Genomic DNA, 20,616 nt, shown 5'->3' on the forward strand with positions numbered 1-20,616 from the left:
CGGTACACGAAGGCAATCCAGACAGCAAAAGTCCATGAGCGAGCGCCATGCACTCAAACAGCCGACTGAGCCAGGCAAAATGGCGGCGCCACGCTCCTCGACCAGAGCACCTCCGGGCCTCCAGGTATGCACCCCCAACAGCACCCCTAGTCCGCACCAGCTCGCAGCGTAGGACCGGAGCCTCCCCTGGAAGTCCTGGCACAGGCAATGGAGTCCAGCAGCTCTTGACCTGGCAAATGCGGCCTCTGGGAAGCGCCCGGGGCCTCTACCACACCTCCTGGCCGGTGCTCCCGGGCCCCCACACTTCTCGCCAGTCAGGACCTTCCGCCGCGCGGGTACACCCCCACAGCCAAGCGGCGCCGTGTCAGTCCATAGAAGGCCTCCAGGGCATGCACCACCCCAGGGGCAGTCACTAGGTCGCCGCCACACCAGGAGCCGGCAGCTCCCCCGACATGTCCCTCGATGGGCCCCTTCGGCCGGCCGGGCTCCCTCCGCACCTCCCCCGTCCAGAGCGGGGGGTCACTCACCAGGACTAGGTTTCCTGGGGTCCTCGCGGAGCCCGGTCCTCGCTGCTCCACAGGTGCACCTCCGGACCCCGGCGGGCTCAGCGGCGCCTCCCCACACCGAGGCCTCCGGGACCTCTCTGCTCTCCAGGTCGCCACTCGCCGGCACCCTCAGGCCCCACCGGAGATCGCAGCTGCCCCTCGCCGCCTCCGCCGACAGCCCGCAGCCCAGGCGGTCCGATGTCAGATGACCCAGGGCGGGGCGGGGCGCAAAATGGACCTCCTCCGTCGCGGTAGGCCCCGCGACTCGCCGGGCCGGCCTCCGCAAATCGAGACCGGGGATCCACAGGCCGCAGAGCTCCGCCGGTCCCGCAGCCTCCCTGAGCGATCTCTCTCCTCGCCGACGGCACCGCGCTCCACCGCAGTGTACCGGCGACCCCCGCCACCGATTAGGGGCCGAGCTGGGCACCAGGTGCCGCGCTATTAGCTGCTTTGCCGGATCGGCGCCGGAGAGACAGGGAAAAAGCGTCCTACTCCGACGCCATCTTGGCCACGCCCCAAACCTTCCTTTTTAATGCATATCCATCACCCCTAGGGTAAACCCTGAACAGCCCATAGGGCAGGGTACAGTGTATTTAAAAGGTTGGACATGTACTTTAAAAAATGTTCATGCCCAGTTAGTGAAAAACTTTTAAATTCGTTTTTCACTATTGCAAGGCCTGCCTCTCCCATAGGATAACATTGGGTTAACATATTCTATTTAATATGTGATAACTTTCAATTAGGTGCAGGTAAGAATGTAGAGTTTGGTCTCGAAAAAACTGTAATTTCAAATCCTCTTTAAGTGTAAAGTTTGATTGTAAGTCACAATTTTTAAAATACCACTTTTAGGAAGTGGCATTTTCTTATCCCAACCATTTGGTGCTTGTATCCTGGGTAACATGACTAGGTGTAGCCGACAGTTGGTCCTTGTGTATTACACTCAGACAATGAGACAAAAGGGGAATAGTTGTTTGCAGTATGGGCCATCTCTGACTTGATAGGGTGTGGAGCTTTCACCTACCCCACTTGCACATCCCAAAGACTCTGCTTCAGGACACTCAGAAAGGGCTTCACACCAGTTGTTTGTGTCCCAAATAAGCTTGGGTCAGGGCAGTTAGGCAGGAAATTCCAGATACATCTGGGGGTGGAACCCTCTTGAAAGGTGGCCACAAGGATTAATAGTGGACCCTTAGAATCAACTCTTTATTATACATCTGGACCTGTGGAAGACTCAGAAGAAGGACTGCTATCCTGTTCTGCTCCCAGAAGGACTGCTACTCTGCTGTACTTCTACCTACGTATGAAGGACTAAACCTGCATTTTGACCCAATGACCACCAGAGTGAGTCCATGGGTTTGTTGGCTGGCTTCCTGATTAGAGCCTCAGAGAGAGAGAAAATGCTCCATCCACCTTGAACCCTGCTCCTGGACTCTGCTGTGAGTCTTGTTCCTCCCTAGTGGTGCTACTTCAGTCTTGGACCCTTGATAGTGGGCCTGAAGATGCTCCTCCAGCCCCCCTAAGGTCATTTGGTCTGAACTGACTCAGCACAACCCATCTCTGCGCATCTTTACATAGGAAACTGCTGCACTATGCCTCCTCCACGCGGGACCTCGTATTGCAGTCCATCAGAACCACTGCTGTGTGACGCAACCTAAACTCAGGACAACACATTGCAGCCTGCAGCTCTTCAGAACCACTGGCGTGCGACGCTTCCTCAACGCAGGTTTCACGACAAGGTTTGAAGGTACTTTGTTCAGCAGGCCTAACTTGGTCCCTGTATACGGCCCACGCTCCATCACGGTCGACTTGAATTTGTGACTTTGTCCTGGTCTGGTGCAACTAGATAACTATAGTTAGTGCTTCTATTTTTATTTAAAGCTTTAAAATTGCATGTCTCTGGTCTACTAATCAGATTTGTGCTGTTTTGGTGTCAAATTATTTATTAAATTCTACTCTATTTTTCCGAATTGGTGTTGGATTTTTCTTCTGTTGTCTTCTAACTTTGTTGCTGTTTGAAGCGCTGCATAAATACTTTATTCATTGCCTGTAAGTTAAATCTGACTGCTTTTGTGCCAAGCTACCAGAGAGTTATGCACAGGTTAATTTGATATTTGGTTGTATTTCACCCTGACAAGAATTGTGGTTGCTGCTTGACTAGGATTTAACCCCTCAACCAGTACCCCAATTTATCACACCACCCTGTGTCCCTACCCACCCCATAACCCTAAAACACCCTTACCACCCATAACCCTTGCCTACTGTTAAGGCTGTCTCCCTTCAGGTGCAGTTCAAAGGACATAAAATGTTCCACATGATGATGGCAGATAGGAGATGGACAACTTATTCTCCTACACTATACAGATACTGGACTGCACCTGGATTTAAAAATGCTTGTGACCTAGGTACCTCTCCTGAGATGAAAGTAGTGTTTTCACCTAGCCCTCCAAAGAGGAAAGTGCCTCTTTAGCAGAATGGTAGAAGTTCTAGATATTAAGCTTCAAGCAGAAAAACGCCAAATTATAGATGGAGAACTTACAGCTTGTGCCTGCTACATTAGAACCCTTGCTACCATTTAATGAGGCCCTAACAGACACCAATGTGGCATTATAGATGAATCCATGTTGTGCTCCCCAGTCATTTGCCCAGTAGCTAAGTGTAGTGTCAGCCCATGGTGACCCAGCCTTTCTGACTCAGCACCCAGTCCCCAAGAGCTTGGTGAACCAAGATACCTTGTGCAAGATCAACCCTAATGTGTTAATTTCTGTGACTCCAAATAGGGAGTCAAAGCACATTGATGTAGTTAGCAGATGGGCCCTGGACCCCTGACGCCGCAACAACTGCTGCTTCTCATCTCCTCATTCTACAGCAGGACTGTTCACCTGTCACCGCTGTCTCTTCATCTGCAACTTAGGACCTTCTGCCCTCACAGAAACCCATGCCACTCTCACTTCCCCGACCGAGACCACCCTGGACACTACTGCTTGATGCCAGATCTCTCTGCAAACATGTCACCAAAGTCTGGGACACCATTGTCGCCCCCGGCGTGATCTGCCTCACAGAGACATGGCTCAGCGGCTACAAGATGACACACAGGGACCGCACCAACAAACACAAATGGGGCATCGCTATCATCCACAAAGAAACAATCCACTGCACCACCACCCAAGATGACACCACAACGATCATGGAGCTCCTCAATTCCCAACTCCACACCGACGACAGAACAACCATCAAAGGCACCTTCGCCTACAGATCCCCAGGACCATGCACCAGCCCCTGCAACTCCATCACAGACTTACTCACCCCACTTGAAATCTTCCTTGGAGACCTCAACTTCCACCTGGACGACCCCACAGACCCTAACTCTGCCAATCTTATGGAACACATCGTCCACATCGTTCTCACCCACACCCAGATGGTTACAGACCCTACACACAGAGCAGGACATACAGTGGGACCACAAGAACTGCACCCGATCGGGATCCAGGGAGATGCGCTCACATATGGATTGTATCATTCCTCAAGGGACGAATGCAGAGAATCTGCCTACCTCATTTCACCTTGGAACCCAAGAGCACCATCTGCGACGTCCCTCAAGGTTCATTCCTCAGCTTCACCCTCTTCAACCCCTACAAGACACATCTAGCCAACATCGTTAGAACCCATGATCTCAGCATCATATCCTACGCCGACAGTACCCAGTCCATACTCTCGCTCTCAGCAGACCCCCCCACCACTAAAAGCAACTACCACAACTGAATGAAGAATGTTGCAGACTGGATGAAGGCCAACTGTCTGAAGCTCAACACTGACTAGACGGAAGTGCTGATCTTTGCCAACCACTACTCCCCCTGGAAGGACACCGGTAGCTTGCGGAACTCTGACCCACTTCCACACTGGCAGACCACGCCCACAATCTCCTCATCATCCTCGACAGCAAACTCACCATGAAACGGCAGATCAGTGCAGTCTCCACCTGCTTCCATGCTCTCTGCATGTTCCAAAGAATTTTCAAATGGCTCCCCAACGGAACGAGAAAAACAATCATGCAAGCCCTAATCACTTGTCTGTTAGACTACGGCAACTCACTTTACACAGGAACCAGTACCGAACTCCAGAGAAGACTCCAGATGATACAGAACTCCGCACCCAGACTTATCCTCTACCTGCCCAAATGGGCCCACACCTTAGGAACCTCCACTGGCTCCCCGTCCAGGAATTATGCCAATTCAAGATCTTGACAAAGGCTACAAAGTCATCCACGACCAAGGACCCAGCATACATGAACCACTGCCTGAACTTCCACCAACCATCCAGAGACCTTTAGTCTGCCTCCCTTGTACAAACACTGCGCATCTGCCATGCCACAGCTGAGAATGTTCCTTCTCCCACCTCACCGCCAAGTCCTGGAATGGCCTTCCCCTCCACCTCCGAACCTCACCCTCGTAGGAGGACTTCAGGAAGAGACTTAAGAACTGGCTTTGCGACTGAGCCCAGCAACCTTTCACCTGGATACGATCATGGATGATAAACTGTGCTTTATAAATACTGATTGTTTGATTAATTCTGCCACCTTGATCATTAAGTCCCTTAACCCTGTCTGTCTCCAGGACCAACAAACACATACCCTTTCGGACATGGCCAGTGAGATCTTGACAGGCCGTGCCTGATGAATTCAGGATGCCCTTGAACAAAACATTCAGGATGGACACCACTATGTGAAATATATATTGAGTGTCGGCCTTGACACAATGGACTGTGAAGTCCATTGTGATCAGGTGTCATGCCTGGTTACATAGCATTGGTTTAGCTAGTAACATATAGGTATCCCTCATGGACATGCCTTTTGATGGTTCCAGGCTTTTTAGCTTTAGTGTATTCAAAACCCCAGCATCACAGTGTGCTTTTTGGGCCAGAGGGCGAGTAGAGAGGACCCCTTGGGCAGAGAAGAGGGAGGTGTTACTCCTGCTATATCTTGGTGCCAGTGGTTGTATTTAGATCTTTGTCAACTGTTCACTTTCCTATGAAATGACAAATAATAGATGCTTATTCTTGCCTAGGGTCTTTCGTCTCTGGATCTGGGCGATAGAATGATGCCCTTGGATCTGCAGGATGTGAACATTCATGTGCCTGTCTTGTGGTCCCAAGGCACTATATATGGTTTGTAGTGTGTTTGGAACATTTCTAATTTTCCACTCCACCACTTGGCATAATTTCTGTCATTCTGGCAGTGGTTGTGGTCTAGCTTCACTAGGTAGTATTCCCTTACTTCTATGACTTCTTGCCAAAAGACAGACTTGCCGCAGTCAATTGTAGTCCACCTCCAGACGACGGATAACTTTTTTCATCTCTGAGGTTTTCTATCAGTAAATCAACACCCCATCTGACGCCTGTAAAGAGGATTCCCTTTATATAGACCAAACTTGATGCCTTGGCATTGAGGACCTTGCAATGATTTTAGGACATTCAGTAAATGATCCTGATGTTTCAAGGCCCACTCCTAGGTTCTGGTATGAAGGATAATGAGGCTTATGAAACTCCTAACTTTGTGCATCCTCCTGGTCCCCCAAACCCACTGGCCCATGTGAACCTTAGAAGGGAACCTATGCATTTAGTAACCGGAACACTGTGTGTACCTCAAAGGAGCAAGCCCAGGCCCTTAAGTGGTACAGACGGACACCAGCCTGTCATGAGGCATGCCACCCTCCCTTCCCCCAACCACAGCTCAAGGGAATGACAGGCTTGTTGTCTCTTGGTTGGGACCATCACCTGGAAGAAGTGAAGATCAGGGATTTCTCATCCCCAGTGAAGTGAAAGATTTGATTGACTTGGCAAGCTTTTTTCCCTTCTATTAATTGGAGTCCAGTGCAGGTCGTAATGACAACTTGAGGCCACGTCAGTGAGCTGTATGCACCGTCAGTGCAATCTCTGTACGCCATCTAGTTACCTGAAAAATTGGTACTGCAGGCTCATGCTGTATTTCTACTAAAGTTCATTTTGCTTTACTAATGTGGGTCAGTACATGACCCTCGCTGCTTTGTTCTCCTAGCCACATTCCTCTAAATACCCTAACGCAACTCTGGATTTTTATTGAACGCACAAATTTCCACTTTTATGTGGTGTTTGCTGGTGCTAACAAATTGAATGGAGTATATTAGCAAACTCTGTCCTGGCTTATTATCGTCTGCATAAATATATAATATGCTCTGCATGTATGAATTAAGGAATTTAATTTGCGATGGTGCGGAGTACTTTTGAGATGTAAAATAGTTCCTCACAACGCAAGAACTTCAAAGGAGATTAATTGATTAATCAAACAACTCAATAGCATGTGATTAGAGAGGAAATGCTCCTCTGGCTGAAGGAAAAGCCCAAATCTGAAAGAGACTCTAGTTATAGATTCCTTACCTGTAGAATTAACCCCAGGCATCGGACCGGATCCGGAGATTTTTTCTTTAGCAGTACCCCTGTGCGGTGGTAGGTGGAGTCGGTCCACTCCACGTCCATAGTCGGCGTCGTGCTCGCCGGGATGACATTGCGCTGCCCCTGCGCGCTGACATCAGTTCCTTCTTTTTCCACGCCAGAATAACGCAGATCCGGAAAGAGCTTTCCCCGTACTCCATTTTTTACTAACCTTTTTCGACTTTTTGTTGATGCCTTTTTCGAGTCTTCGACTCCTGGTGCACGGGGGATGTCCCATCATTGGACCGGATTCAGGCCTTGTAACTCCTGTCACAAGCTGATGTGACAGGAGTCACATCAGCTCCGCACCTCGTGTTCCCCTGGTGCCTGGAGCACTACCATGACCTGAACATGCTCGGACTGTCAGGCCATGAACCCAAAGTCTCTGTGGAAGCGGTTCTGAAAGCTTTTGGAGGCCCAGCAGTCGTCTCCTTGTCGGCTGAGGTCCCGGACGAGAGGAAGGCCTCTGGAGCGATCGCGGAACCACCATCACCATTTCTCTTCCAAGCCTTCGCATTCCTTGTGTAAGTCGAAGCACAAGAAGCACCGTTGCTCTCCGCCCCGTCCGTCGGCTGACATGACGCGGGACCCGGAGCGTCGTCGCTCTCCGGCTCCGTCTTTGGATCCCGGATCGGGGATGGCTCCGCGCCTCCCTCCTTTTCCCTGAGCCTCCCCTGCCCGGCTTCGAGCTTTCTACGAAGCGTTTCACGACATCTTTGGGCATCCCTACTCAGCCTGTGCACCTCCGGGCCTCGCGGACTCTGCTGGCAGCTCCGGCACCAGAGGGCCCCCGAGGATCCAGGCCTGGATCCGGATCGACGCCAGTCGAACTCAGGGTACCTTCCCCGGCACCGGTTCCAGTGACGACACCTCGACGTCGGTTGTGCCCCTGACTGGCGACGAACCCAGCCTCACCTCCAATGTCGATACCAGTGCCTCTGTCCATTCCTGGTGTTCCCTTCCTCTCTGAGTGGCAACCAGAGGAGGGTGAGTAGGACTGGGAGGGGTCTGTGGACCCTTTGGCTGACCAGCTTGAAGAGCCGGATTGGCAAGAGAAACTGGGTGATGCCAGTTTTTTTTGGGATACCTCCCCAGGTCTTGGCATGCTCTCCCCTTCCAATGCAGTTCTGTAGCGCAGGGCAGCTGAGGCTTTGGGCCATGAGCTTCCTACGGTAGCGGTCAGGACTAACCTCCTGACGCAGGTGCTTCAATCGGCAGCGGCCTCTTTGGAGTCCCTTCTACCTTTTAATGAAGCCCTCACCGACGTCCTTCTGGGCACTTGGTCCAAGCCCAGCACAGAGGCTTCTGTGGACAGGATGGCCGAGCGACCCACATTTCCTGTTCCAACTTCCGCCCGAGAGCTTTGTGGTCCAAGCCTCGTCCTCTAAGGGTGCATTCCCTACTGCTCCCCCAGATAGGAATCAACCTTGGGAAGAAGATGTTTTCTTCCGACAGCTTAGAGCTGCCGTCGGTGAACACTGCATGCCTCTTGAGCCGATATACCCATACGGTGTGGGATACGGTTGTGCTACTGCTGTCACAGTGTGCAGAGGAGGCCAGGGCCGTTCTCCCCCATGCAGTAGAGACGCAGCTAAGTTCATCATCATATGTGGGCTGAATACCGCCGACTTTCTGGGCAGAACGGTTTACACGTCCGTAGCCTAGAGGAGCTCAGCCTGGTTGAGGATGTCTGGTTTCTCTGGGGATGTCTAATCCACCTTACTGGACATGCCCTTTGATGAGCGTCGCCTTTTGGGTGACCAGGCAGACTCTGCGGTTGAGCGCTTCAAGGATTCTAGGGCTACACCCAGGTCCTCGCTGCAACCTCTCGCCCTACGCAGTCTGCTTTTCGCCCCTTTCGTGGCCATGAAGGGGTGCCCCCACCATGTTCGACCCAGTCCAGCCACCGGCCCATGCAAGCAACCCAGCCTCTGCATGGCCGCGGACGTGGGACCGAGCGACGTGGGTCTGTGGGCCAGAGGGCGGGCCAGTAGACCCATAACCCAGCGCAGCAGCCTCCAAGCCCTCCTAATCTGACCTTTCAAGGCCACCAGAGGCTAGTGGGCGACAGGATTCAACATCGCCTCCACCACTGGCAAAACATCACGTCGGACAGTGGGTTTTGCAGAATGTCCAAAGGGGCTCCTCCCTCCCCTTCGAGACTGCCCCTCCCTCCACGCCACCATTCTTCCATCACATGTCGGAGGATCACTTGGCTCTTCTCCGCCAGGAAGTTGCAGCTTTCTTGGCCAAGGGAGCTATCAAAAGGATCCCTGTGCCAGAAGTAGGTCGTGGATGCTATTCCCACTACTTTCTGGTCCCAAAGAAGGGCAAAGGCCTGTGTCCTAACTTAGACCTCGGGTCCCTCAACTGCTTCCTCTGGAAAGAAGTTAAAGATGATCACGTTGGCTCAGGTCCTGTTTGCCCTAGTCCCCGGAAACTGGATGGTAGCATTGGATTTGCAGGACACATATTTCCATATCCCCGTCCTGCCAGCCCACAGGCGTTACCTACGGTTCATGGTAGGCCTCCCCCCCTTTGGCCTTACCAGTGCCCCTCGGGTGTTCACGAAAGTGATGGCGGCGGTCGTAGCTTATCTGCACACACCAGGGGTTCCAGTCTTCCCCTATCTCGACGACTGGCTGTTGAAGGCGTGCTCGCCCCAGCCTGTCGTCTCCTACCTCCAGACTACGGCTGACCTTTTGCACTCGCTGGGATTCACTATCCGTGTGCCGAAGTCCCACCTAATTACCCCTCAGAGGCACCTTTATATCAGAGCAGTTCTGGATACAGAGCAGTTTCGGGCTTATCCTGCCGAGCAGCGAGTCAGTAATATTTGGGTTATGCTACTGATGTTTCAGTCTCTATCCCGGATTTCGGTGAGATTGACTCTGAGGCTGCTGGGCCTCATGGCCTCCTGCATCCTGCTGGTGGATCATGCCAGGTGGCATTTGCGGGCTCTGCAGTGGGTCCTGAAATTCCAGTGGGCGCCGCAACAGGGGAATCTTTCCGATGTTGTCTAGATCTCAGAGGGGACTGCACGTCAATTGCAGTGGTGGCTCAAGAACCAGTATTGGGTCAGCAGCAGATCCCTCTCCCTTCCTCAACCAGAGTTGACTGTCGTGACGGATGCCTCACTTCTGGGATGGGGCAGTCACCTGGGAGAGGCGGAGATCAGGGGTCTCTGGTCTCCAGCAGGGTCCTGTCTCCACATCAACCTTTTGGAGCTCCGGGCGATCCGTCTTCAACTGAAGGTATTTCTTCCTTCTGTCAAAGGAAGAGTGGTGCAGATGTTCAGACAAAACCACCTCCATGTGGTACTGCAACAAACAGGGCGGGGTCAAGTCGTGGACCCTATGTCAGGAGGCTCATTGCCTTTGGACATGGCTGGAACATCAGGGCATATCCCTGGTGGTTCAACACCTAGCAGGTTCTCTGAATGCCACGGCGGACAAACTCAGCCGTCGGTGCATGATGAATCACAAATGGTGTCTTCACTCTAAGAGTGGTGCAAGGTCTCATTCAGCAGTGGGGAGAGCCTTGGTTAGATCTGCTCGCCACCGAAGAGAAATCGCAGTGTCACCAGTTCTGCGCATTAGAATTTCCAAGGCGGGCCTTGCTCGGCGATGCTTTTCGTTGCAAGTGGAATTGTGGCCTCCTGTATGCCTTTCCGCCTGTACCACTTCTGCCCAGAGTGCTGAAGAAGATCAAGCTCGACCGAGTCCAAGTAATTCTTGTGGCTCCTGACTGGGCACGAAGAGTCTGGTACCCTGAGCTCTTGAGCATGGCTATCAATCCTCCCATCAGACTGCCTCTTTGGGAGGATATTCTGTTGCAGCAGCAGGGGACTGTCTTCCACCCAAACCTGTCCATCCTCCACCTCCTTGTGTAGAGATTGAGCAACGACAGTTGACAGCTTTTGACCTTCCTCCTGAAGTTTGTAATGCCATCTTGGCAGCCAGGAATCCCTCCAGTAAAACGGTATACGCCTGCAGATTGAACAAGTTTGTGGCTTGGTGCACATTAAAGGCTGTGGATCCCCTTTCTGCCCCGCTTTTGGAGGTTATCTTGTATATACTGTCTTTGGCCCGGAATAGCTCTGCCCTGGGCACTCTTAAAGGCTACCTTTCAGCCATATCTGCCTTTCTTCGCCTTCCTGATCAGCCTTTACTTTTCAAGTCTTCTATTGTAAATAGATTTCTAAAGGGCATTACTCAGCTCTTTCTTCCTTCTCCGTTCATAATGCACCAGTGGGACTTGCACCTGGTCTTAACCTATCTTATGTGCGCTCCCTTGGAGCATCTTCATAACTGTCCTCTCAGGCTTCTCACTCTGAAGACCGTTTTCCTTGTTGATATGACCTCTGCTCACAGGATGAGTGAGCTTCAGGCTTTGTCTTCAAAACCTCCTTTTCTTGCTGTTCATCTGGACAAAGTAGTACTTCGCACAAGGCCCTCTTTTCTTCCCAAAGTGGTTACCTCTTTCCATATATGACAGACCATCACTTTGCCCACCGTCTTCCCACCTCCGCACCCTTCCAAGGAGGAGGAGAGACTCCACCGTCTGGACACAAATGTGCGCTGTCTTTCTATCTCAACTGCACAAAAGATTTACGGGTGGGCGATCAACTGTTTGTTGGGTATGAACTTGGTTTGCAGACCCACCTGCGAGGTTGGCATTGCTGGGGTATCTATTCTAAAGGTAAGGTATCTATAACTACAATCTCTATCAGATGAACAAGTTACTTACCTTTGGTAACAATGTATCTGTAAGAGACATCTGTAGTTCTAGATTCCTTACTCCCAACCCTCTCCCCCCATCCTCCCCATTCAGCAAACTGGCTTCTAGGGATAGGGACTCCCTTCCAGGGCCTTAGTTATGTGCACCACTGGTCAGTGTCTTGCATGGCTCTGTGGTTGTGGCGTGGAACGTTGTGTCAGAACTGACATCAGTGCGTAGGGCCGACGTCTAAATAAACACTGCAACATCATCCTGGCGAACATGACGATGGACTGGGAGTCAACCGACACCACCTACCGACACGCAGGGGTACTGCTAAAGAAAAAATCTTCGGATCCAGTCTGTCACCTGGGGGTAATTCTAAAGGTAACTAATGTATAACTAATATTTGGATTAAATGGTGCTAGCCAACTAGGTTGAGGTACAAGAGTGATTGAAGAGGGTGTGAGGAAGAAGAGCATATTATACACATAGTCACCACACCGTGGGGGAGGCAAGTCATGGGCAGCTGTAATTGCCAATGGTGAAGGATTTGGTTGTGTTTTGTTAAAAGGATGTTCAGACACACATGTAGCTTGTGAAATCCTGTTTAATTAAGCGTCCACCATATTCCAGTACAGCCAGCTCAAACCACTCTTCCCAGCAACTGAATTCCTAGTTGCCAAGGCACTTTACATTCAAAGTGATGTCTCCAAGAATCTATTAGGTTACATCACCATTAAAGAGGCAAAGACATATGTAGACCACTACACGTTTCTACTTAGGGCAAGAGCTTAATTTCCTACTGTATTATACACCAAAAAGAGCACAGGTAAACATGGGTCATTAGGAAAAGACAGTATAAAGTGATGAGAGAACAGGAACCAAGATGGATAAAAAGTAACATTAATAAAATGTCAGAAGACTGAAAGCACCACCCAAACAAAATGGGGAATCTATGCTTACTGAGGAAGGATAAAGGAACTGTTTGTCTACTACAAATGAGACAACAACTAAAGATGTACTGCCATAGGTGAAAGTTGCAGCCTTTCTCTCTCACTTTCTCTCTCAGCTGTTCACTTTGTCTGGATACAGAAAAACTGAGGGGGACAGGGAGGAAGTTTTTACTTGTATCCTAGTTTTCCTAAGCTAAAGCTGACAAAACGGTACTGCTGTATTGAGACTTTGAAGCCTTCATTGCCATTTCGTGCTGAAAAGTTGCATCCCTGTGATACGGACTCCATGTAGGTAATCCGATATATGACTGCATAGTGTTACAAATCAAGTCTATCTGAGATAAATGCGACATTTTTGACATTGCAGAGGAGCTGTATACATGAGATATACATGCAGAGTAACTTAGGGGAGCAGAAATTAAGTTCTTCAGTTCATAAGCATTAGAGCGCTCTTGTCACCTTTAGGAGACTTCGTAGTCTCTAAAGCTAAAGCTTAAACAGCTTCTCGCGCTCCGAAAAAAGGCGGAAAGGAAGTGGAGGCATCACTACGCTGAGGAAGATAAAAAAGCTCTCAGACAAGTACAACTGCAGTACAAAGAACAAATCCTTAGGGCCAAGGCAGATTTCTATGCCAAATCTATTATTCAGGCGCCTAATGGGACTAGAACCCTATTTAAAATAGTTAAAGATCTTTCGACCCCCACGTGTTTAGAAAATAAAATTGTAGCGTCCCAAATACTTTGCGATGGCATCAACCAAAATTTCAGGATAAGATCGCAAGTATCGTGAACAACCTGCAAGATAATGCCAACATTATTCCGCCTAACTCCGACCATCTGGCCCAGGGTGAGCCGCTTTTGCCGGTTTATCTGGATAATTTCCAGTCGCTAACTGCTACGGCCTTTGACAACCTAGGTGACAAGGTCTCCTCTGGCTCCCCCCTGGATCCGTTTCCCCATAAAATTTGGAAATCTCTAGGGCGTAACACCTTTCCTTAGCTGAGGCAGATCTGCAACCAGTCCTTGGAGGAAGGTAAGGTCCCAGATTGCTGGAAACTAGCGGTGGTGTCCCCATTGATTAAAAAGCCTTCTTTGGACCCATCAGTACCGGCTAATTTCAGGCCCATCTCCCTCCTCCCATATCCGGTTCTGGAGAAAGCAGTCAGCAGGACTTTATCCTGCTTTCTGGAGGAGAATCTTCTACTGGATAAAGATTAATTTTGCTTCCGTCCGGGGCATGGGACTGAGTCCGCCCTGACTACAATGATGGATAACCTACGGATGCAGGCCGACAGCAGGAATGTCACTATTCTAGTACTTCTTGACATGTCGGCCGCTTTCGACACGGTAAACCATCTTGTACTGAGTGAGAGGCTGGGCACTGCTTTGGCTTCAGTCCTATTTGGAGGGTCGCCAGCAGGTTGTTACCCTGGCAACTTTCTCCTCTGTGAAATCCGCCGTGGTCCATGGGGTGCCGCAGGTCTCTGCAATAAGCCCTATTCTTTTTAATGTTTAATTGCAGCCCCTGTTCTCTATTATTAAATCCTTCGGAGTCAGCTTAGTCAATTACGCCGACGATACACAGCTGGCCTTTTCCTTGGAAGGGGACCATGCAATATCGATGGAGGTATTCCAGCAGTGTATGCGGCAGACATCGGACTGGCTTCGAAGGAACTCCCTACAATTTAATAGTGGAAAGACGAAGTGATGTTCTGCTCTGCAAGCAGGATATCTAGATCACTGCCGGGTGATTTCAGACTCCTACCAGAGGATGATCTGCTCATCCCGGTCAGGAAAGTCCGCAACCTGGGGGTACTGTTCGATGCTGATCTCCAGATGGAATCACAGGCTAATAAAACTGCGAGTGTTTGCTTTACCCTGATCCGCATGTTGCGTAAAATACTCCCTTTATTACCTGCTGAGAATCGCACCTTGGTGGTGAGCAGCATTGTGGGCAGCAGGCTGGATTATTGCAATGCCCTCTGTTTGGGAGCCCCTGGGTACATCTTTCACGGCCTGCAAAGAATCCAGTCTGCAGCAGCTAAATTGGCTCTTGGTAGGCCGCGGAGTTCCTCCTCTACCACGGCGTTGCGGGAGCTCCATTGGCTGCCTGTCAGGGAAAGGGTACACTTTAAAGCCCTGTGTATGGTCTTCCGCGCGGTGCACAAACTTGGTCCGTCCCCCTGCAGGAAAGGTTCGAATGGTATCTTCCAACAAGGCAGCTTCGTTCCTCTAGTACTGGCCTGCTGGTAACTCCTCGGTTTAAGAGGGCTAGGCTTGGAGGTAGGGCTTTCAGTAGGGCTGGCGCGCGTCTATGGAATGAGCTCCCTCAGAACCTCAGATTAGCAAGCTCTCTGTTAGAATTCCGCAGGAGTCTAAAAACCTGGCTCTATCCCACGCACGATCTAGTCTGTGTTCCTCGACTCTGTGCGACCTGCTCCACTCTGGTCATGGCTTGCTCTCTGTTTTTAAGCGCCAGGATGCCCGTAGGTTGACAGTATGCGCTATACAAAAGCAAAAATCAATCAATCAATCAATCAATCAATCTAAATTCTGACATCTGTAGGGGAGGCAGGAAAAACATTGATGTGAGACGACTAACTGAAGCCAGGAGGTCCTGTCAGTGTCGTACAGTTTTCTCGCCTCTGTAGTGCGATGTCCAGTTATGAAAGTCATGTATGCAGGGTGGCAAAAAGTCATCCAGTGGTGTCTTTTGAAATGCAAAATCGATCGGAACAAGAATCTAACCATGCATATATCAACAGAGATGGATAGAGAATAAAACGTTACCATTCAAACATTACACGATCCTTCTCCATCGAAATAGTTCTTTTTAATGCCTAAAACCAGCTCACTGGATAAATGATGTATTCAACAACATTTCATGTTTTTCATCTAGGACAGAAACCAGGGAAAATTACAAGGGAATATAAAACTCGATATTCTGTAGGGTCTTTGTGATGAGAGCTTGCAAGAAGACTCGATGGTCGTTGGAATCTCGATCTGCCATGAAGTAAATTATTTCAGTATCACTCCTGCATAGCTGTCTCCTTTGTAGAGTGTTAGAAAAATGGCTCAATTTATGCATGGACACTGTTGTGCCTTAATTTGTTGTTTTTGCCACAGCTCTATAGTTATGTCAATTGTTTGTCTCAACAGGTTGTTGTACCTCCTGCAGCATGAAACATCTGGCACAGAGCTAAAGACAGAGTGTGCTGTGGTCCTGGGGAGCCTGGCAATGGGCACAGAAAACAATGTTAAATCCTTGCTTGACTGCCACATTATCCCTGCCTTGCTGCAAGGTATCCCGGCATTCACCCGGCGCAGTACATACTCCCATTTAATTATTTCTTATGATTTAAAATTATTCTGTTTACTTTTAGTAAGAGGAGCTCAAACTGAAACATACTCTCCCATTTGCACTCATAGGATTACTGTCGCCAGACCTGAAGTTTATTGAAGCTTGCCTCCGGTGTCTCCGTACCATATTCACCAGCCCTGTCACGCCAGTGGAGCTCCTCTACACAGTACGTTCTGGGCGAACCTGCTATTACTGTTCACTTGTGCTGTACTTGATGAGGCTGAGTGTAGAAATAGCACCGCTATTTGTTTTAATAATGTATATGGATATTTTTTTTGTTTCTAAGACAAAGTAGTACTGTCACATTAACAAAGATACAATCCACTATTGATAGTACATATGCCACCGAAATGTAACTTCGAGAAGTTGCATCCGCATTGACGACTGTTGCATAGATTATGTATTCTCTAACAATTGTGTGGGTACTTGCACTCGTGTTGTTAGACAGTGATATGCTCTCACAGTTTAAGACTCTTTTCAATGCCTTTCCTTTCCATGCCGAAAGGGAAAGTGTTAAAATTAAAATGGAATCAGAGGTACTACTAAACATCATTTTAGGCAGAATTCCCTTAAATTTTCGGAAACACCCATGTTAGATTGAGCAACCACTGCAAGAACAGGGCATAGTCTGCAAAGTATTGAAATATGGACAGGTCATGGCAGACAGCGTGGAACTTCTTTTAGGGTATACATTTTCCTGCATTAAGTTGTTGGTTTCGTCCAGCACCGTGTTATGGTTTCCAAAGATGCCTAGATCAGGCACCTAGTTCCCTGCATCATGAACAGCTAAATGCAAAGACATGAAATGGGCGACAGTTTATTAGCCCGTTCAGGGCTATTTAATTTAACATGAGAACAAAAGCATGTGGCTGGGTTTGTGATATTATGCTCCTGAAATCCAAGGAAATGTACACAAAATTAGGTACACCAAGGCATTAATGGACGAGAAAGAATCCCATGAATATGCCCTGGGTGGATACCCTTTTGTGCAGGTAAAGAGCTCGAGGTGATCATTGTCAAATGAGATTTATAGATTTCATATACTTTGCTTTTTGGATTACCACCTATTTCAGTCGAACAAAGTACTTCTTCGGAAACCTCCTTCCGCCATATACCATTTTATTTGTAAAACAATACCTACTATGAAAACCTGAGATATATTGAGAGCTGATGTTTTTTTCTTGAGCGGTGAATAGTGGGCCATTTTGGCGAAAGTTCCTACTGTCACAGTAATGACCATGTGCCCCCAAGTGTGATAATTCAATAATAGAGCAGCATAGTTTCAGATGTTGCAGGTTAGAGATGTAACAAACAACCTTATGGGTGTTTGATCAATGTTTTAGAATGTTCACAAACTGGTCATTAATTAACATTTTAGGGCCAGATGTAGGTAATCCCAATTTACCTATTCTTAAATACCGAATTTTACCGATTCGTTATTTAAGACTAGGTAAATGGGATGTAGATATATTTTCAGTAAAAATTACCGAATCGGTAAGATTCGGTATTTACCGAATCTGTATTTACCGATTCGGTAATTGCCATTCATTCCTATGGGCCTCTAGGCCCTTAGGAATGAATGGCAATTACCGAATCGGTAAATACCGATTCAGTAAAATGGGGGAAACATTCAAGGGTGCCAGGGTGTCACTTGGACACCCTGTTGCACCCCTGAATCGTGCTTGTGTGCAGATGTGGCACACATGCATGCCCTAAGGGCATGTATGTCTGCCACATGGCACAGTTGAAAATGCACAGATTTGCATTTTTAAGGGTATTCCTTATTTACCACCAACAGGGCTCCTCAAGTCTCTATAACCACTCTCTCTGACTGATTTAGTTTTATAGCGTCACTTATAAAAGTGTAAGGTATCACAGCCCTTTAAATCACACACACATTGGCACAGAGACAATCATACGTGTGCAAATCAGTATACAGGAATGTTACATAAGACACAGGCCTACAAGATATGTCACATGTCATATATTCTGGTAGGCAGTATAGTTTGAGTCCTTGGTCTGGAAATGCACACATTGAGAATTTTAAACAATATCATTCTTAGAGGTTCTTTTTAATAATAAGAATTGATATCTACGCAAATTAACCCTTTTTTTTGCAAGTTTAGGATAATGAAAGACGGGGCTAAAAAGACATATAGCTCTAATACATATCTTGCAGTTAGCATGCAGCGCTTAGATGACAGTTGATAGCTCACTGTGCTATATTAGGATGTTAACTTATAAGCTGCAGGTAACAAAAGGATCCCTGGGACACAAGCAGTAACCCACTGACCTATTTACATGATATGCACTTTGTGATCTGCATGGCATACATTCTTTGCAACAGGCATATTAACCCGCTGCACTTCCTTAAAATGAGTTAAAACTTCCACTAGACAAACCTCCTCTCTCTCCAGCAGGAAGATTAATCACTGAGTGATCTTGACGTTTTTATTGATGGCTGAAAATTGCTGGCAGCAAGGAACGGGGCAGGAGGTGCTTTTAAAACGGAAGTATACTTGCAAACACCCCTAGTCCAGAGCCCGGTGCGGTGACACCGATCGGCCCCGTCCTAGAGCCGGCCCTGCCCGGTATCTACTTGTATCGAATACCTAGTACGAATACCATGGTAATGAAGGCAATGAAGCTTGCTACGGATTGCTGGGAAGTAAAGGGGCACCGACTGGGCGGTGCTGATTGATGAATACTGAAGGATATTGCTGGCAGGATGCTCATTGTTCATGTGTACGTCATGTGATACTTAGTTGGGTACCTGAAGGTTAATGATAGCTGAGCACCTGCAACTTTTTCAGTGCCCTCGGGTACAATGACCTTACCAACAAGCATTTGCAATGCAACAGGTCACGCATTTACGCGAGTTTCATCTATTGGCATTGTAAATGACAATGCCTTTTATTTATGTTTTAAAAACAAAAATAAAAGGCACTGTCATTTGCAATGTCAATAGCTCAAACTTGCGTAAATGCGAGACCTATTGCATTGCAAATGCTTGTTTGTAAAGGCTCTTACCCTGTCATATGGCCCATTTGTAAGCTTGTTAAGTGCCATTCATGAAAGTTTCTACCCCCACAGGAATGACCTAATATCCGCTTCCAATCTTCCCCCAAAATTTGTGGGGACAGAATGAGGAGTGTTTTGAAAGGAATAAAGAAACTTGGGTAGCACTAGTATTTTAAACATGATGGCTCAGCCCAAATAGCGATTACAGAAACGATCTCAAATATCTTATGTCTTCCCTTAACTTATCTTGCAGAGCTTATACATTTCTCTTAATTTATACCACTAGTCCCCATGTATTCCAATGTATTTAAATCCCTCTAGCGATACTTTATGGTCAACGCAACGATCTTCCCAACATCCTACCCATCGAGGGGAACAGTACCTAGCTTTCCAAATACCATAAATATCTGAAGAAGTCTGCAAGCCAGTAATTTATGTTCAAGTTTTGTATAAAAGCACATTGTCCTCAGATATTCTTTCGTATCATGGCCTGTCCCACCAGTGGTTCGTTAAGGACCCAACGTGCCATTGACTCCAATGCTAATGCAAATATTTGAGGGAGGTCACAATACCTTGTTATTCATTTTTACTCTTGCCATTGGCTCTTTTTATAGCAGTTTCACCCATGTCATGAAGTTAGGCTCAAAGACAATTCCTCCAATACCTGGAACATGAAGGGCCGTTCAAGAGTGTGAAAGGCTTTGGTCTCTCCTAGCAATAGGATTATAGTTGGTTCTATGACTTTTTGGGCATACTTCATGCACCTGTATCTTGGCAGAGCCGTCTTAGATTGAATCTCATACCCCTGTTGGGCAAAAAGTCGATTGATCCTGGTGTACGAATGTGCCAACAACTTTTCACAAATGAGTGGCCAGTACTTTAACCAAATTTTTAATCTTTACATTGAATAAAGGTATTGGTCTATAGGACGTGCATCTGTCCAGAGTCTTACCATCTTTAAATGTTGTCACTATAGTCGCTAGTCTTTGGTCATTAGGTAAACTCCCCTTAGTGACTGACGCCATAAGCGTATTAAAGATATGGTGTATGGGTTCCTTGCCATTCCCTTGTACGATTCTGTTGGGTGGCAGTTAATCCCCGTGGCCTTCCCTGATTATTGACTGCTGTACAATCTCATGAGATGTATTGTCTTGTTTTAGATTTTGGGTATTTAGGTGTCTCCTAGGACGGTCCAGTTTTCTCCCTCCTCCATTTTTCCATGCTTTACGAAGAAGTACTCGGCGAATGTTTCTACAAGCGTTCTATTATCTTGAACTCTTTTCCCTGTCGGTGTCATCAACACATGGATCTGTATCCTCCCATGTTCCCTCTTCACAGCCATGCTGGTAGCTTCCCAGCTTTGTTACTAACTTCATATCGTTTTTTCTTGGTGGCTAGGAAGTAACCGTGCACCTGATTAGTAACTAGGGGTTGGTATTCCTGTAGTATTAGCCTCCACTTGGGACCCAGCACCTCCACATCGGTGAGCATGAATTCCTTTTCTAACTTTAGAATTTCAGACGCAAGCGCCCCTGCTTTTTCCCTCCTTTTTT

The 20,616-nt window shown here is 48.1% G+C and overlaps 1 protein-coding gene across 9 annotated transcripts in view; it reads left to right on the forward strand.

Moving 5' to 3' along the window:
• The window catches only part of ARMC8 (armadillo repeat containing 8), an 831,002-nt gene that overhangs the window by 218,879 nt on the left and 591,507 nt on the right, over positions 1–20,616 (forward strand). For 5 of the 9 annotated variants that reach the window (XM_078680529.1, XM_078680530.1, XM_078680523.1 and 2 more), the window contains exons 4-5: positions 15,841–15,983; positions 16,111–16,208. In XM_078680529.1, coding sequence (XP_078536655.1) covers positions 15,841–15,983; positions 16,111–16,208 — 241 coding nt within the window. Of the gene's footprint in view, positions 1–15,840; positions 16,008–16,110; positions 16,209–20,616 lie in introns of all 9 variants that reach the window. The other 4 variants (XM_078680526.1, XM_078680522.1, XM_078680524.1 and 1 more) reach the window with 1 other exon arrangement.

The sequence above is a fragment of the Lissotriton helveticus genome, chromosome 3_1, assembly GCF_964261635.1.
Source record: "Lissotriton helveticus chromosome 3_1, aLisHel1.1, whole genome shotgun sequence".
NCBI classification, from domain to species: Eukaryota; Metazoa; Chordata; class Amphibia; order Caudata; family Salamandridae; genus Lissotriton; species Lissotriton helveticus.